The following is a 17,225-nucleotide window of genomic DNA, read 5'->3' as shown; positions in this document are numbered from 1 at the left end:
CGCTGGCACACATGAGCCACTCCCGGGCTGCTTGGTCACCGCCACTGCGGGCTTGCGTGGACCTCTCTTGGGCTCCTCTGGTGCCACTGCCACTAGCACACGTGGGCCGCTCCCGGGCTGCTTGGTCGCCGCCACAGTGGGCACACACAAGCCGCTCCCGGTCCCCTCCAACGCCGCCGCCCCGGCGCACACTGCCACTCTCCCACTACTGGGATGGTGTGTCGGGGTCCGTGCCAGTTGGGGGAACGACTGGCAGGCTGCTTAGTGCCGTGAGTGGCTTCAGAGCTGTGCTGCCGCCCAGGGGGTTAGGGCACCTAAAGTTCCCCAGGATTCCCAGCTGCTGGCTAAGTGTGCCGGGACAACTTTGCCCCACTGTGGGGTCCCTGTCTGTTTAAGACTTGCAAAAAGCACTCACTTTTCTTTTGTCTCAGGGGTGCTGGTTGCGGGGTCCTGCCTGAAGGTTTTGCTTTTCCGTTTCTCTAGTATCCAGCACCCCGTACACCTTGTGTCTGCGCTCCGGGTGTGGATTTCTAGATCTGGTTGTTTAGCAGTCCTGGGCTTTCACTCCCTCCCTGTTCTGACTCCTTTCTTTCCGCTGGGTTCTGGGGTGAGGGAGCGTTCGGGTCCTGCCTGGCCACAGCTTGTATCTTACCCCCTTCGTGTGATGTTGAGTTCTCGCAGATTTACATGTATCCTGGCTGTTGTACTGTATCCACTGGTGTCTCTTTTAGGAATAGTTGTATTTATTGTATTTTCATAAATATATGTTTTTGGGAGGAGATTTCCACTGAACTACTCATGCCACCATCTTCCCGTGATCCTCCATCAATACATTTTAAGTGTATGATTATATTTTAGGATAAGTATGTTCCAAATCAGGTATTTGGGACACACTTACACTAATTTAAAGTATCCATTGTTTATCTGAAATTAAAATTTAATTGAGCATGCTGCTGTTTCCTTTTCTAGAACTGGCAACCCCATGTGGTGAGACCCATTATTGCAGACTGCACTGTCTCACAGCTGTACAGCCCTCATGGATGAAAAGCCACGATTTGTGCATGCATCTATTCTGCCCCTGAGGGGCTTGGGCTGTGCAACGACCCATCTTTAAGCACCTGTCCTGGGGACCATGTGTGCATTTCTGCAAGTCCCCACATGGAGGGGTGCTGCTGAGTGTCAGTGAGAAGTGTGTGCCCACGGACAGCCCACCAGCATCGCGACAGTTCTGTCTGCCCCACATGCGCACTAACACTTGGCATCTCTCATGTTCAGTTGCTTTAACTGCTGACTAATGAAGTCCCACCCAGCTTACATGCTTATCAGCCCTTAGACATCCTCTCTGTAAACTGACTTTCCAAGTCTTTTGCCAATTTGTAATTGTTATTTCTTTTTCTTACTGATTGGTAGTTCTTTACGTGTTTGGGGATTGAGTTATCTGTCGCATACACACTACAACTCTGGGGTTTGCCTTTTCACTCTCTCAGTGGTATCTTTCGATGAACCCAAGTTCTTAGTTTCAATAAAGTTCAAAAGAATCACATTTTAAAATTTACAGTCAGTGCTTTTATTGCCTGCTTCAAGACCACAAAGATATTCTCCTTGACTTTCTCCTCTGAAAGCTTTATCACTTCACATTTAACATTTGTATCTCTCTGGAGTTGATTTTTGTATATGATTGTGGTAAGTATCCACATTTTTCCTCACATGGGTATTTATTTATTGGCTCAGCCTATTTATCGAGAAAGAATAATCATTCCTCACTGTTCTGCAACGTCTCCTTTGTTGTAAAGCAGGGAAGCACATATGTGTTGGTTTGTTTCCAGACTCTGTTCTGCTGAGTGGGTCAGAAGTCCATCCTTGCCACATAGCACTGCCAGCATTTCTCTAGCATTACCATAGGATGTGTCTCCAGCTGTGCTTTTTTTCCATGAAGCCCATGCAGCACAAATGCAGATATACATCCACAAGCGTGCTGACGCAAGCACCATTTGGGGAAACCACCCAAAACCCATCTAGGGTAGAATAGGTACACATGTCCTTCTCTGTTCCTTTTCTCCAGTGATCATCTTCTTGGCTCTTCTAGGTCTCTTGCATCTCTATTTTAGAATTCATCAATTATTGCAAAAAAAAAAAAAAGACAAAAACCTCCAGAGATTTTGATTGTACTGAAATCATAGATTAATTTAAGAATAACTGGTATCTTCACAATATTAAGTTTTCCACTCCCTAATAAGGAATAGCTTCTAGCTATCTAAGTCTTTAAAATTTGATGTCAATAACATTTCACTACTGTCAGTGGAGGTCTCAGACATCATCAGACTTAAGGTTAAGTAGGTGATATTTACTGACATTATTGTAGATATTTTTTATCATAAAATACATATAATATGAAATTTACCATCTTAACCATTTTTAAGTGACAATTCAGCAGTATTAAATATATACACATTGTTATGCAACCATTCCCACCATCTCTTACAAGAAAACAGAAACTGCCGCATTAAACACTCACTCCTCATCCTCCCCTCCCCCACCCGTCCCCCACCACCTACTTCCTGTTTCTATGATGTCGACTATTCTAGGAACCTCATATAATTGGAATCACACATTGTATTTTTGTGTCCATCTTATTTCACTCAGCATAATGTCCTTAAGGTCCATCTGGGTTGTAACATGTGTCAGAATCTCCTTCCTTTTTAAGGCTGAATAACATTCCATTGTATGGATGGACATTTTGCCCAACAATGGACACTTGGGGTGCTTCCACAATTTAGCTATTGTGAATAATGCTGCTATAAACATGGGTCTGCAAATCTCTCTTTGAAACACTACTTTGCATTCTTTTCGGTTTGTACCCAGATGTGGAATTGTGGACCTATTTTATTTTTTAGGAACCTCAAGAAATACTGTTTCCACAGCAGCTGCACCATCTTACATTCCCAGCAATAGTGCACAGGTCCCAATATCCCCACTTCCTTGTCAACACTTATTTTCTACTTTCTTGATGGCAGCCATCCTCTTGGGTGTGAGATGGGATCGCATTGTGGGCTTGATTTGCATTTCCCTAACAGTTAGTGATACTGAGAATCTTTTCATGTGCTTTTGACCATTCATACATCGTCATTGCAGAACTATCTATGCAAGTCCTTTGCCCATTTGAATTGGGTTGTTTTACTGTTGTTGAGTTTTAGAGTTCTCTGTATATTCTGGATATTTATCTCTTATCAGATACGTGATATACAACCTGTGAATTGCCTCTTTACTTTTGTTATCTCTGTCTTTGGTGTCATACCCAAGAAATCATTTCCAAATGCAATGTCATGAAGCTTTTGTCCTGTTTTATCTTCTAAGAGTTTTATTGTTTCAGGTCTTACATTTTGGCCCTTGATCCATTTTGAGTTAATTTTTGTATATGGTGTAGGTGAGGGTCCAAGTTCACAAGCGTCTGTGTATACATATATATATTTTATCAGATTAAGGAAATGTCCTTCTATTCCTAATTTGTTAAGAGGTGTTTCCCTCATGAAAAAGGTGTTCAATTTTTCTAATTATTTTTCTATAAATTTCAAAATGATTTGTTTTTCTTTCTCTTTTGGAAGTTAATTGACTTCATTTTCAAGTGTTGAGCTATGCCATGTACATTTCAAACTCCTTAAGACATTACAATCATTGTTCTGCACAGTCCATAATATTAATGTGCATCGAGTTCTTCACTCTCTCTTGCATCTCCACATTTCTGCGATATTGGTCCTTTTCCTAAAGAACTCAAATTTGTTTTATGTGCAGGCTACTGAGAACAAAATCATTCAGCACTATGTTTCTGAATAATTCATTATTTCACTTCATTTCTGAAGGATATTTTGCTGGTTATGAAATTCTAGTTGACAGCTGTTTTCCTTTAGTATTTTAAATGTACGTCATTTCATTGCCTTCGGGCTTCCATTGTTTTTGTTTGTGTTTTAGTAGACAGATATCAATCTTATATTCTTTTTAAAGTAATATGTCATTTCTCCCTGGCTACGCCTAAGCTTTTCTCTTTGTTTTCAGCAATGATACATTTCAGTATGTCTTGTAGTTTTCTCGAGGCTCCTGTATCTGCAGAGATTTTCCTCAGTTTTAGAAAGTTCTTGGCCTTCATCTCTTTGGATATTGCTTCTGCCCACATTCTCTATTCCTTTAGTATGACTCCAACTTGAGTATTAGACATTTGAGTGTCACGTGTCTCATGCTCTAGACTGTTCTCTTGCCTGTGTTTCTGGCCCCTGCCATCTCTCCCGCCCCGACTCCAAGCACTGGCCCTCCCCCAAGGGACTCCCGTCTCCCCCAGCACCCTGCCCCTCCCTGCCTGGGCCCAGCATCCACCACCACCTGTCCTCATTCATCATCTCCTCTCCCAGGGAGGGCAGAGGCCATGGCCTCTGGGTCCAGGGTCCCATCCTACCCAAGACACTCAAGGCTGGGCCCAGGCAAGAGGGAGCACCGAGCAACCATCCATCAGATGAACCGCAGTCTGGACTGAGCACTCCATCACAGGGCCCCACTGACTCCCCAAGGACACCCTGCTGGGTCACTCTTCATTGTCTGGATTCACAGCACCTTTGGCTTCTCACGGAGCAAAGGGCAGCTTGGAACAGGACACTCTCCTGGCTGCCTGAAGGGGTGGGTGCCAGCAAAGGAGGCCAGCCCCAGGCTGTCTGTCCTGGGCTGTCTGTGCCCAGGGCTGCCCTGTGCTAGGCAGTCCTGCTGGACCCAGGAAGGGCGTCACAGGGGTCTGTAAGGTCACTGGCTCGATTAACGTCCAGAAAGGGGAGCTTCCAGAGACCAGAGACCATGAGAGAAAGGACTTGGTGCCTGAGGCCATAGGGCCAAGGAAGTACTCAAGAGGACATGCACCCACAGCCCCCCACCACCTCTTCCCTCCCAGGAGGCCTAGCTGGGCCCTGCTGGCTCAAGAAGGCCGCCCAGTGATGGCTTCCCACCATGTGAAGTGAGGGTTTGGGGAAGGGCCCAAGGAGGAGAGGGCTGGCCTGAGGACCTGCCCCTCGAGGCCAAGGGAAGCCCCTCAGGGCAGAACACAGGAGCCCACACCAGCTACCACCAAGCCCATGGGACAGCACAGATGGGGCCCAGGGACCACTGGGGGGCAGGACAAGTCACAGCATAGGGACATGGGGCACTCAAGAGGCCCTGACACTTCACCCCTTGAACTGGCCAAAGAACTACTAAGAACCCCCAGTGGGGTAGCTGGGGCACCTGTGAGCAAGCACCCGTCTCAGCCTGTGTGGGGATGGCTGGCCTGGAGGACAGCCCCCTACGCAGGTGGCATGTCCCCAGGGGGATACCCTGTGTCGCCCTGGTTCCCTGGCCTCTCCTGTGAAACGGGTCCCATCCATCCACAGACTCAAAGAGCCCAGTGCGGGGCCCCTGGCTAGGGCAGCTGCTGTCCCAATACCGGACACTCACGCCAAAGGTCTTCATGCTACTGACCAAGAGCAAAGAGCCTGGTTCAGGGAGAGAAGGGCTGGGCTTCAAAAGGGGCTCCAGACATAAACCGATGACTGAGGACAAGGCCAAGGTCCCAGCACTGCTGACTAGAGCAGGAGAGGGCGAATAACGGCCCTGCCCGTCCCCACAGGAAAGAGACTCGGCCAAGGACTCCGCGGCCTCCCCTCCCCTGGCCCCCCACCTTATTTTCCGCAGCAGCGTGTGGAAAGGCCGGAACAGCTCGGACATGTCTTCCGCCTTGCGGTCCAAATTCAGAGGTCCATCCGCGTAGACCACGAGCCCACTGCATTCAAGACACAAAAGCCAGCGTGGCATCAGGCTCTGTGGCTGCCTGGGCGACCCCAGACCACGCCCAGGGACCCTGTGCCCCGTGAAGCTCAGCACTCACACGTGCTTTGTCCCTTGTGATCAAATCTTAAGACAATGAGAACTGTTACTCAGACTCAGACTTCACCATCTTCAGACTTTATCAGCTTGCACTCATTTGAGGGAGCTTAAAATAATCATAAAAAAGTATCTGCACATATCCCTGCTGCAGTCAGATAAACCAGCATCATGATTTGCTACTAAAATCTACGTCCTTGAAAATGGAAAAACTGGATTTGTGTTTGTTTAAACACAAATGTGAAGGTTTGTGAGAACTAGAGCTGCAAATCCCAAAGTGGGAGAGATGTCAGAGGTAAGAACTGTGTCCTGCCTGCTGGTGGCCCCGAGCCTCTGGCGCTGGGGGTGTCAGGGACACCCTGCACAAGAGGGGAACTTCTCATGCATGTGCCCTCCAGGCTGCCCTCCCAGCCCCCCACGGTTCACTCAGAACCATCCTCACAGGCCCCCGTCCACTCCCTGAAGTCCAGGTGCTGCCCAAGTCTAACACACTGACCACTGTCTCTCCTGGTTACCCGAGCCACAGCAGACTGTGACAATCCAGTGCCACCCCTCCCTGCCCAGCCCACTCCAGAATCCCGGGGCCCTCACAAGCCATGTGCTCATGTCTCTCCTGGCTTTGCCCGGGCAGCCCCAAACCCGCCTTTCCCTCCCAGAGGTCTGGCCCTCCCCCCATCACCCTTCAAGATGGTAGGCAGCCTCCTGCCACCCCCAGGCAGGACAGACCCTCTCTCTGGAGCATCCCTGTGCCTTGAGCGCACTCCTTCCTCTGGATTGGGGCCCTGGGCCCATCTGACTCTGCTTACATGTCACCTCCAGACCATCTCCCGTTCCACAGGCAGCACGACATTCACCCGTGGCAATCTCACCATGCACAGCGCACAGCCTTGCCCAGCTCCAGGCAAGCACCATCACCCATGTCCAGACCTGCCTCTCTGAGCACGGACCCTTCCAGGGGACCTCCCCTGGGTGCCTCCTCCTGGGTCCCCCCACCTGAGCACACCTTGGGTGCCCAGCGAATGTCCACCTGTCCCCTTGCTTCCCCTCAGAGCAAAGATGAGGCCCTTGAGGGTTTGTCTGTGTAAACAGAGAGCTGCCTGCATGTCTCTGCAAGTGAATGGGGACCTGGGGTCTGCTCACCACATCCAACTCAGAGTCCATTAGTTCAAGAACGCCTCCACTTCAATGGGAAAAACTGGTAAAACTGAATGAAGGGGCTACTCTTCCCTTTAAAAAGTTGGGTTTCTTGTGCAAAAAGCTTCAAAAGTCACAGGAAAAAACATGGGCTACACAGCCTCCCAGGGAGGCCAGGCCACAGGCTGTAACTGAGGGTCCCTGGGCAGGAGGGTCGGGTTACAGGGGCCTGCGTCCAGCACTAGGGAGAAGGGCAGAGGCTTCTGTCCTGTCCTGTCTGCTCTAGACATCATTCATGAGCTGATGGTTCTGGTTAAATTAATAGTGTTTGGGGCACAATTTCCCCAGATGGAAACTTAACTTTGTGGGCAGATCCGGCGGTCTCAGCACAAAGGCAGAGTGAAAGTGGGCAGAAAGGGGTAGGTTTGGTGAACCCCCTCTCCGTGGATAATCCCTTCCTGGCAATCTCTTTTTTCAGAAAGCAGTGAAGGGGGGCAGGCAGGGAGGTACGGTGGCCCCTCTCCTGGGCCCTGGGAAGGTCACCGGCCGCCCCATCAGTGCCGTGAGCACTGCATCCGTGGTTGGCCGTGGCTTGTCTGGAGTCTCAGAAAAGAATCCGTTAATTAGGAGGGCTCTAGGCACAGACCTCCAAGGCTGCCATGCCAGCCTCTCTCGTGGGAGGTCAGGGAACCTGAGGACTTTGCCCAGCTTTGTCCCAGAATCCAGCGGCACTCCGCATGCTGGGGCACTCAGGGCAGCATGTGCTGTGTGCCAGCGAGCCCTCCCACTCAGCAGCTCTGGGAAGTGCCACTGACCACCCAGGATGGGGCAGAGAGAAGGCCCATGGGACACACACATTGTCTGTGTCCCCATGACCAGGAGTCCCTGAGGGCAAGGGCGAGGCTGGTCTTCACAACCTAGCAGGGGCTCAGCAAACATTTGCTGTGTCTGACTGGTGCAGGCACTGATGCAGAGCACCTGGGGGAAGTGACAGAGGGCCTGGGAAGGAGCCATCAAAGGAGGCAGCTGGGTCCCATGCAGCTGCCACCCATGCCTACTGCCTGAGAGGACTGGGGGTCCTGGCACTGTGCCGCCACAGGGCGCACGGGCCCTGTTCATGCCATGGCCAAAGGCAGGCAAGGCAGCCCGCAGCTGAGCCTGGCAGGCAGGTGGCTGGACCCTGGGGAACCTCAGCATAGATGGGGTGGAGGTGGCCCCTCATGACCAAGGCTGCCATGCCAACCTCTCTCGTGGGAGGTCAAGGGACCTCAGGACTTTGCCCAGCTTTGTCCCAGAATCCAGTGGCGCTCCGATGGGGGGGCGCTGGCCCAAGTGAGCAGGTGGGAGTACGCCCAGCATGGAGGAGAAAGCCAGGGCACCCGCTCCCATTCTTTAGGTTCTCTTCTCACTCTCTTCGTAATGTCCTGGATGCACAAAAGTTTTAGTTTTGAAGAGTCCAATTTATCTATTTTTCACTTGTTGCTCATACTTTTGGTGTCAAATCTAAGAATCCATTGCCAAGTCTGAGAAGATGAAGATTACCTCCTGTTCTCCAGAGAAACAACCAATGGGATGTGTGCATGTGTACACATCTACCTACCTGTCTGCAGAGGAAGGAGATACTTATTTTAAGGAACTGGCTCACATGATTGTGGAGCTGGCAAGTTCAAAATCCGCAGGGCAGGCCAGCATACTGGAGACCCTGGGAGGAGATGATACTGTAGCTTGAGTCCAAACACAGTCTGGAGGTAGAATTCCCTCTTCCGTGGGGACCTCAGTCTGTTTTCTCATAAGCCTTCCACTGATCAGATAAGACCCACCCATGTTATGGAGAGCAAACTACATTACTCAGAGTCTGCTGATCTAAATGTTAATCTCATCCTTAAAATGCCTAACAGCAACATCCAAACAGGTGTCTGACCAAATATCTGGCAGACACACAAAATTAATCACCACAGGGTCCAACTTCATTCTTCCGCATGTGGTTCCAGTTGTCCCAGCATCATTTGCAAAAGAGACTGTTCCTTCCTCATTGACCGGTCTTGGCACCCTTGTTAAAAAGCAACTGGCTATAGGTATTTGGGTTTATTTCTGGCCTCTTTATTTTATTCCATTGGTCTGTCCTTATGATAGTACCACACTTGATCACCATAGCACATTCTGAAATCAGGATGTATGAGTCCTCAGTTTTTCAGTACTGTTTTTGGCTCCTCAAGGTTCACTGCATCTCCATATAAATTTAAGGGTCATCTCCTCCATTTCTGCAAAATAAAGCCAGTGGAGTTTTTTTGTTTTGTTTTGTTTTGTTCTTCTTTTTTACTTTTTCTTTTTTGTTTTGTTTTTTTTCTTCCCAGTGGAGTTTTGACAGTGAATGTATTGAATCTGTAATTCACTTTGGGTAGTATTCCAATCCACGAACATGGGATGTCTTTCCATTTATTTAGGTCTTTAATTTTTTCAGGAATGCTTGTAGTTTTCAGTGTACAGGTCTTTCACCTCTTTGGTTAAACTTATTCCTACGTACTCTATTCTTTTGAATGTTATTATAAACCTCTTCTTTAAAATAACATTTAATTACACACAATGGAATGTTAGCCTTAAAAAGGGAGGAAATTCTGCTACATGTTACAACATCAATGAATCTTGAAAACACACTACATGAACTAAGCCAGATAGAAAAGGACAAAATTGCATGATTCCACTTACATGAAAGACCTAGAATAGTCAAATTCAAAGAGAGTAGTTTGGTGGTTCCCAAGGGCCGGGGAAGTGAAGAATGGGGCATTGGTGTTAAATGGGGACAGAGTATCAGCTTAGAACGATGGAAGGTTCTGCAGAGGGATGGAGGGAACAGCTGCACAGCAATATAACTGCACTCAGCGCCACTGATGTCCATTTGAAAAGGGCTAAAATGGTAAGTTTTATGTTACGTCTATTTTATAATAAAAATTTAACATTTATTGCTTTGATACCTGTTTACAAAAGTTTTACCTATCATATTAAGAAATTTTGTAAAGTGGAGACATACCTTTTGGAAGCAATCTTTTGTATTCAGTACATTAGGAATGTTTTCCATAGCATTTAGGATTCTTCTCCAACATTTAAATGGCTGGCATAGTGTTTTTAAACAGTCCCTTAATTCTGGATATCCACCCCTCCCCCAAATTTTGATGATTAAGAGTAATGTGTCAGTAAAAATCTTTGTAAACACTGTTGTGACCGCTCAGATCAATACAACAAAATTCTGCAAAAGTTCACTGTGCTGAACTAACGACTCGTGAGCAATTGAAGGGGTCAGCATTCTGCCCCATGGTGCTTAGAGCTAGTGAAGGATTTGTGAAAATAACACAAATCGCATTTACATGAAATACTCCGAATAGAAGATCTACAGAAACAGATTCATGGTTGCTTGGGACTGGAAAGGGGTGATTACAGGGGGTGGAGGGGACAGTGGAGATTAAGGGTTGACAAACTGCCCCATAGTGGGTGAGTCATGTGGTGTGCTCTGCACTCTCCAGTCCCGCAGCCTGTCTCCTCACCTGTGGTGAGCTGGTAATGCCACCTGGGAGGGCACCACTGCCCGCCAGAGCTCAGCACAGGGCCTGGCGTAGCACCCTTAACATCACACAACTGTTTTATAATATTGTATTTACCAGGCGGAAAGGGTCTGGAGCTCCTGGGGGTGCGTGGAGCAGCAGAGAAGCCCCAGATCCTCTGTTCTAAGCACCTTGTGTGTCACCTGGGGGCCCAGGTCACCCATGTCACAAAGACACGATCCTACTAGGCAAGAAATGCAGGCTAAGGGGTCTTCATTCCCACACAAGCACTGGGATTCCCTAGGCTTTCAGCCCAGCCTCGGCCCTTCTACACACGCTGCCTGCCTGCCCAGAGCACACCCCATGCCGTGGTCCTAGGTTGCCCCTCTGCTTCAGAAGTTTTGCTGCAGGGCCCTGGGGAGCCTCTCCCTCATCCTCTGGTCTTGCGCACCCCAGAGGTCTCTGCACCTAGCCCCATTTCCCCCCCAAGCATCTGGAACATTCCACAGCAACTGCTTGTCTTACCTACCTGCACACCTCCCTTGTGGGCATCATGGGGTCCCTGGGGACAAGCACAGGGCCAAGTACACAGCAGGTGCTCAACACATGCCCAGTGGGTGCATACAGGAAGGAGCGAGTCCTGGGCCACACCCTGTCTGGCCTAGAGTGGCTGCTGTGGACAAATGAGGGAAGAGGGAGCCGCGGGCAGCCAGGCCTGGGCAGGGGTCCTGCAGGGACCCAGTGGGTGACACTGATGGGGCAGCTCTGGAACAGCTACTGAGCTCTACTGCTCCTTCCAGAAGGCTGGAGAATCCTGACCACAGCCTGGTACGAATCCGAGACCTGCTTCTGAGGGAGGCTGGCCAGGTTCCAAGGTGGACGGAGGGCCTTCCCAGCTGGCCGCGTGCAGCAGCCTCCTGTACCAGCTGAGCCACTCTGCTGCCAACTCTGGGTTCTGGCTCTGCTCCCACTGCCTCTTCATGGCCACTACAGGCCCTGCCTTCCTCGCGTCCTCACGGATCCCACAGTGCTGTCTACAGGCCTCCCTCCCTCCAGCCTGAGCCCAAGGAGACCCGTGTGCTACCATCAGGAGGGAACCACAGGGGCAAAGGCCCTGCCCACAGGCACTTGCTAGCCCTCCCGAGACAAGAGGACAGAAGAGCCAAAGTTCAGATGCTGGCGGGGCAGCGGTGAGTCTGCAAATGGCACGGTGACGCCAGCCCAGTACAAGTGGCCTTGGGAGGCCAACTCAGTAAGGACAGAAAGGTTGAGACCACCGTCCTGCAGCCACCCAGACCCAGGCCCCGTGCTGACCGTAATGGGGAGGCTGGTAAGACTGAGCAAACCCAGCCTTGAGTGTGGAAATCTGGAACATTGTGCTCAGTCTGTCTGATGTGTGCCTTTATTTTAAACTGCCTACGAGAGTCCCCGGGCATCCCGTGAGGTTTAGAACAGCTTCCCTCTAGGATGGTGTGAGTCCCCCACACCCTGAAACCCAGGCACTGCCTGGCCCACCCTGGTGCTTGCTGAGCACCTGCCCAGGGGCGGCGGGGGCAGGTGACGCAGGCGGGCAGCAAGCACCCAAACGGCCATCCCCTTACACTTCAGGGCTATCCCGAGGAAAGCTGCCCAAGCCACATGGGCATGGCCACATCCGGACTCAGGCTGACCGGCCAGCCACAGGGCGCTGCACCTCGGGGTGCCCGCCACGGGGCTCTGGAGAGAAGCCCGGCCAGGGCAGGTCTTCCGCCTCCCGACTGCGTCCCACAGAGGAGCAGGATGAGCTCTGCTCTCGCAGGAAGGCTTACAGACCCCCGGCCCAGGCCTGCCCTGAACAAAGCCTTTACTATTTTGTCTTTTAAACAAAGGACCAAAAATTCTCATCATTTTCTTCAAGATGAGTTGGCTGTAGAGAGGCATTTTCCTGGAAAGAGAACAATGTAACGAATCGTGTGGCCCCCATCCAAGGGCCCTTCAGCCCAGGTCACCTCAGCTGGGCCCTGGAGACATCTGTCCCCCGCCACCTCCTCTGTCAGGTGAAGGGAGGGACTCAGACCCTTGGTGTGATATGACCCACCCCAATTTTCCCTAAATTTGCAAACTTCGGACAAAGCTAGCTCCTTGGGCAGAGAGGACACTAAAGGAATGGGCCTGGACCCTCCGAAGCCCACCCTCAAGACCTCCCAGGGCAGGCTGCTCCGCGGATACAGTGAGGCAGGGAGGAGCCGGGCAGGGGTCAGTGCTGGAGTGGCCGGCCCCTCTCAGCCCAGCCCACCGCCCCACCTTCCTCAACACCGGCCTCTTGGACACATAGGACACGTAGGCCCCCGGCCTCGGGACAGAGAGGCAGACGCCTCTGGACTGCCCCCCTCACGCAGGGCCTGACGTGCCCAGCTCCCTGCAGTTGTCCTGGAAGCTGGCCCCATCTACCGCACTCCACTGCCCCCCACCACACCCACCACAGTGCCCCCATCTTCCAAGGGAGGGGGTCCTGTATTCGTCCTCAGCCGGTTTCCCCGCAGCTTCTGTGGGGCCTCTTCATGGTCTGTGCTGGACCAGTCCCGGCCTGTGTCCACTCCACACACTCCCAGGACACTTCACGATGTCCACATCCACAACCAGCCCGTCCTGAGTACTCCTGTCCTGTGCTCTGTGCCATCCGTGACTGCAGCCCACAGGTCCCCCAGGCTGCAGGCCCTAGGCGTCTGGGGAGGGCTCCTGCCCCGATGCAGCCAGGCTCCCTCGCCTGGCGGAGGGAAGGCCAATCCTTGCCTAGGAGATGGGGCGTGGCTGAGCCTAGGCTCTGACCTTGGCCCTAACGGCAGGTGACCAAGTGCTTCCTGCCTCCTTGTACTTACAGTCTAACCCTTCGTGCCACCCTGACATCTTTGAGCCTGCAAGACCCCAAAGGTCTAACCCTGAGCTCCCTGCTCTGGCCAGATATGCTCCCCACTCAGTGAAAGGCTCACCTCAGGCATGCCCCTGTCAGCCAGACCAGCTGCACCCTCCTGGTCCTCACCTAATGGGTTTCACCTGCCTGCCAGCCATGGGCTGGCTCCAACGCACCCATCTCTCCTGCGGGACCCAGGGGCAGCCCACCCTCCTTACTGTACAGCCAAGCACGCTGCTCCCATGGGCACCCCACATGGCCCTGTGTGTGGGGCAGCCCTCTTGCCCTGGGCTGCAAGTGTACGTGAGTGTTGATCTCACCTTTCCAGTAGCAGGTGCTGGGTATCCGGCCATCTCGTACTGTTTGGGGAATCCCGCCATCACCCACAGGGTGAATGGGGGGCACTCGGAACACCTGGCTCCTCGTCTGCAGAGGGACGACAGCAGGGCTGCGTGGTGGCTGCTCTGGGGAGGCTGAACAGCCACCCATCGGGGGCACAAGTGCCACCTATCAACACCCACCTCCAGACTTGACAATCTTGCCATGTTTCTGCAAAATGACTGTCCCAGGCGGGAGGAACACTCACCACACGATGGCCAACCGGGGTATGGTAAACATGAGGGCCGGCTCATAGTCATCAATCATGTCCTGGGTCAGGTATCCGAAGCCCAAGGCCCTGGCCGAGGGAGAGAGTGAGAAGGGGCAAGTCAGCCAGGGGCCGGGGAGGCAGCCAGCTCAACCCTCACCCAGACCTGTGCTCAGCCACGGGGCCATGGGCAGTCAGGAGGGCAACACGTGCCACCCTCAGCTTCCCACACGCAAAAGGCCGCTGCCATCGACCCCTGCTGTGCCCTGCTCTGGAAGGCCCAGGCAGAGGGGCCTTGTGCTCGCCCTCCCTGTTACCTGCCTCCAGGACAGAGGAAGCAGGGAGTGCGGGACAGCTGTGCTCGCTGAGACGCCCAGCAAACAAAACGCGGAAGTTAATCCGTCCCTGGCCGACCAGGAAACGGAGACGCATCAGGTGGCCAGAGTGAGCGTGGAGCAGAAGCCCTGCCAGACAATCGGCACTTTCCTGAGGGACTGACAGTGCTCTCCTGGATGCATTTTCACGCCCCAGCTTGTACACACGGCTCTCGACACTCCACAAGCAACCTGTTGGCACCATGCTGGGTCCAGATAAAGGGTGCTTTCTGTCATCCTGTTTTTTGGTGATTTGCAATATCTCTCAATGTATACACACTGAATAATCTGTCTTTTAAAAATAACAATCACAAGGTCTCTTCCTCTATCTGGTGAGCTTCACCTGCAAGATCCACCCTCTTGGCCTAGAGAAAAGGGTCAGAGGGGTTGGGGAGTGAAGCCTCTGTGATTTCCTACGGTGGGGGAAGGGGGCCCCATAGGGTGGGGGCTGGTGTCTTCCTGCCTCAGGCATCCCCAGAAGAGGCAGGTCCCCAGGCCACCCCTGCTCCCAGCACTGCCTCACCCCGTGTAGAGAGGGCTCGGCCGGTCAGGGGTGGCCTCACCTCTCCACTGTCTCACAGAATAGCACGATGACTTCCTGCTGCACGTAGTACTCCCTGGGGGACTTCACAGGCACCATGGCCGACACGTAGCTGCAAAGACAGCGAGGCAAGTGAGGGCTGCCCAGGGCCACCCATGTGTCTCTGCAAAAAGTGGGGTATCTCAAATGGAAAAAGCACATTAGCTTCATAAACACATAATGCCCAGCATTACCATTCCCACTCTAGTCAGAGCTCCTCTCAGGGGCATGCCTAGCCCATGGCCTCCTCGGGCCCCACAGCCCTGCCCATCTGCCCTGCCCGCCCTGGAGCCAGTGCTGCCCGCCTCTGCGGGCCCATGTCAAGGGGCGGGGCCCTAGCATCTCTGCTGACTAGACAGGAGCCAGGGACATGTGTCCAGCCACTACCCAGGCGGGGGTACTTTTCTTTCCTCTATATCACTAACTCTAATTTTTTCCTCTTTATGAAAGCTTATTTACAAATCTGGGGAAGACAGAAAAAGAGACAGAGGAAATAAAATACAACTGTCTACAGTACCATGTCCTAAAGACAAGAGCTCAGCAGGTCACAAGATGGGCAATTTTTACTAACAGGACCATTGGGGACGTGGACTACGGGTTCTGCTTTTCTAGCCTACCGTTGGCATCCCCGTGTCTGCAAGCCCACAGGGTGCCTGCCCACCCCGGCCTGGGCCACAGTGAGGCCCTTTATGTGCAGGTCCCTGGGCCCGCCTATGTCCTCAGCAGTTCGGGCTGGAGGGGCAGCAGGCGAGTGGCGGCTGTGGGTGGAGGGTCTGAACAGCGCAGGGGTGGGCAGGCTCTGCCTCTTGAAGGCGCAGCATCAGATGAGCAGTGGGGCGGAGGGGCAGGCACAGTGTGACAGCAAGCGAGGTGGCTGCATGACCCACACTGACTGCTTCTAACCTGGGGAGGATGTCACCTCATCCCACACAGCTGGGGTGGCCCAGCGGGCCCCCCAAGTAACAGCTGCTTTGAGAAGCGGAGCCGGGGCCCCCATGGGGTGAGTGGGGGTGGCAGAAACATCTCCTTCATTAATGGGTCACCCCTGCTTGTACCCCTCCCTGCACAGCTTCTCCGGTCCGACTCCCCAGGGCGCCTGCCTCTAGTCCCCCAGGGGTTAGCCACACCACTGGCCCTTGAACTGCTATGGCTCCACCTCTGCAGAAGTGCCCCCAGGCTGACAGCAAAGGCCAAAGGCCTCGGAGCCCAGAGCACATGTGGGGCCCCAGTGTCACCTCAGCTCGAACTCGGCAAACAGGACGTCGAAGTGCCTCAGCGCCTCCCGCATCTTTTCCGTGTAGGTGCTCAAATCCCGCAGCGCCTGGTCGCGGAGGGCGCCCCGCACGTCCTCCAGGCTGCGGGTCAGCTCCTTGGCCAGCGGGCGCATGGCCATGCTCTCCAGCTCGCGGTTCATGATGATGGAGCCGGCGGCCAGGCACTGCGGACATCAGAGTGCCGGTCAGGGGAGGCAGGTAGGCGGACAGTTCACAGATGTGGGCATCACAGCTGGTCCCTGGGCCTGAGGTCCCCCAAGCCTGACGTCCCTATGGAGCCTGGCAACCCCAAGCCTCATGGTCCCCATAGAGCCTGACGTCCCCAGACCATGACATTCTCTGGGCATGGGCTCATCTGCCCCCTCCCCATGCTCTGCTCCACACACACATCTGGCCGCTCACCCCCAGCACTGCAGAGAGCAGGGACCGGAACATATCTCACCAACCTTGGCAAGGCCCCACCCCCATGAGAGGAGGGGGGTCCCCAAAGCCAGTCAGACACGGCATAGGAAGGCAGAAGGCAGACCCGGGGCCACGCCCGGGCATGAGCACCACCCCTAAGCTCCCTCCCCCAGTTCTGCTCTCCTGGGAGCCCCACCCCGCCACATCTTCTCTCTCTGGGGCAGGCGTCTCAAGGACACACGCCTGCTCCCTCCAGGTTTCTCAGATCCAGATCATGGCTTGGGGGCCCCACGTGGTCCTCACACAGACCCCAAGACAGAGAGGGGGAGGCCAACTGAGACCTCAGGCTTGGGGGCTCCATGCAGGGACCCCAGGTCATGGGATTCCTGTCACCTCCCTGCCCAGCCCACGTGATGACAGGGAACCCAGGAGCCCATCAGATGTCACCTTCGTACTCCAGGCACACAGCACGTGGGGCTGGCCTGGGCTCCCTGAGACTGCCAAGCCTTCCAGGAAGTAAAGTCACCCCGTGTCCACATTCACTGCTTAGGGAACCC

General features: G+C 53.1%; 1 protein-coding gene across 10 annotated transcripts in view; it reads right to left on the bottom strand.

Annotated features, from left to right (window-relative positions):
• The window catches only part of ZFYVE28 (zinc finger FYVE-type containing 28), a 113,075-nt gene that overhangs the window by 36,635 nt on the left and 59,215 nt on the right, over positions 1-17,225 (bottom strand). For 2 of the 10 annotated variants that reach the window (XM_036921206.2, XM_057502039.1), the window contains 5 exons: positions 16,228-16,430; positions 14,976-15,065; positions 14,039-14,128; positions 11,092-11,235; positions 5,690-5,791 (listed from right to left, as the gene is read on the bottom strand). In XM_036921206.2, coding sequence (XP_036777101.2) covers positions 5,690-5,791; positions 11,092-11,235; positions 14,039-14,128; positions 14,976-15,065; positions 16,228-16,430 — 629 coding nt within the window. Of the gene's footprint in view, positions 1-5,689; positions 5,792-5,904; positions 6,002-8,297; positions 9,288-11,091; positions 11,236-11,484; positions 13,335-13,772; positions 13,879-13,973; positions 14,129-14,975; positions 15,066-16,227; positions 16,431-17,225 lie in introns of those variants that run through there. The other 8 variants (XM_036921213.2, XR_005031961.2, XM_036921212.2 and 5 more) reach the window with 8 other exon arrangements.

Source organism: Manis pentadactyla, chromosome 5 (genome assembly GCF_030020395.1).
Source record: "Manis pentadactyla isolate mManPen7 chromosome 5, mManPen7.hap1, whole genome shotgun sequence".
Classification (NCBI taxonomy): Eukaryota; Metazoa; Chordata; class Mammalia; order Pholidota; family Manidae; genus Manis; species Manis pentadactyla.
Note: the sequence above shows the minus strand (reverse complement) of the source record. Positions and strands in the feature narration are given on the sequence as shown.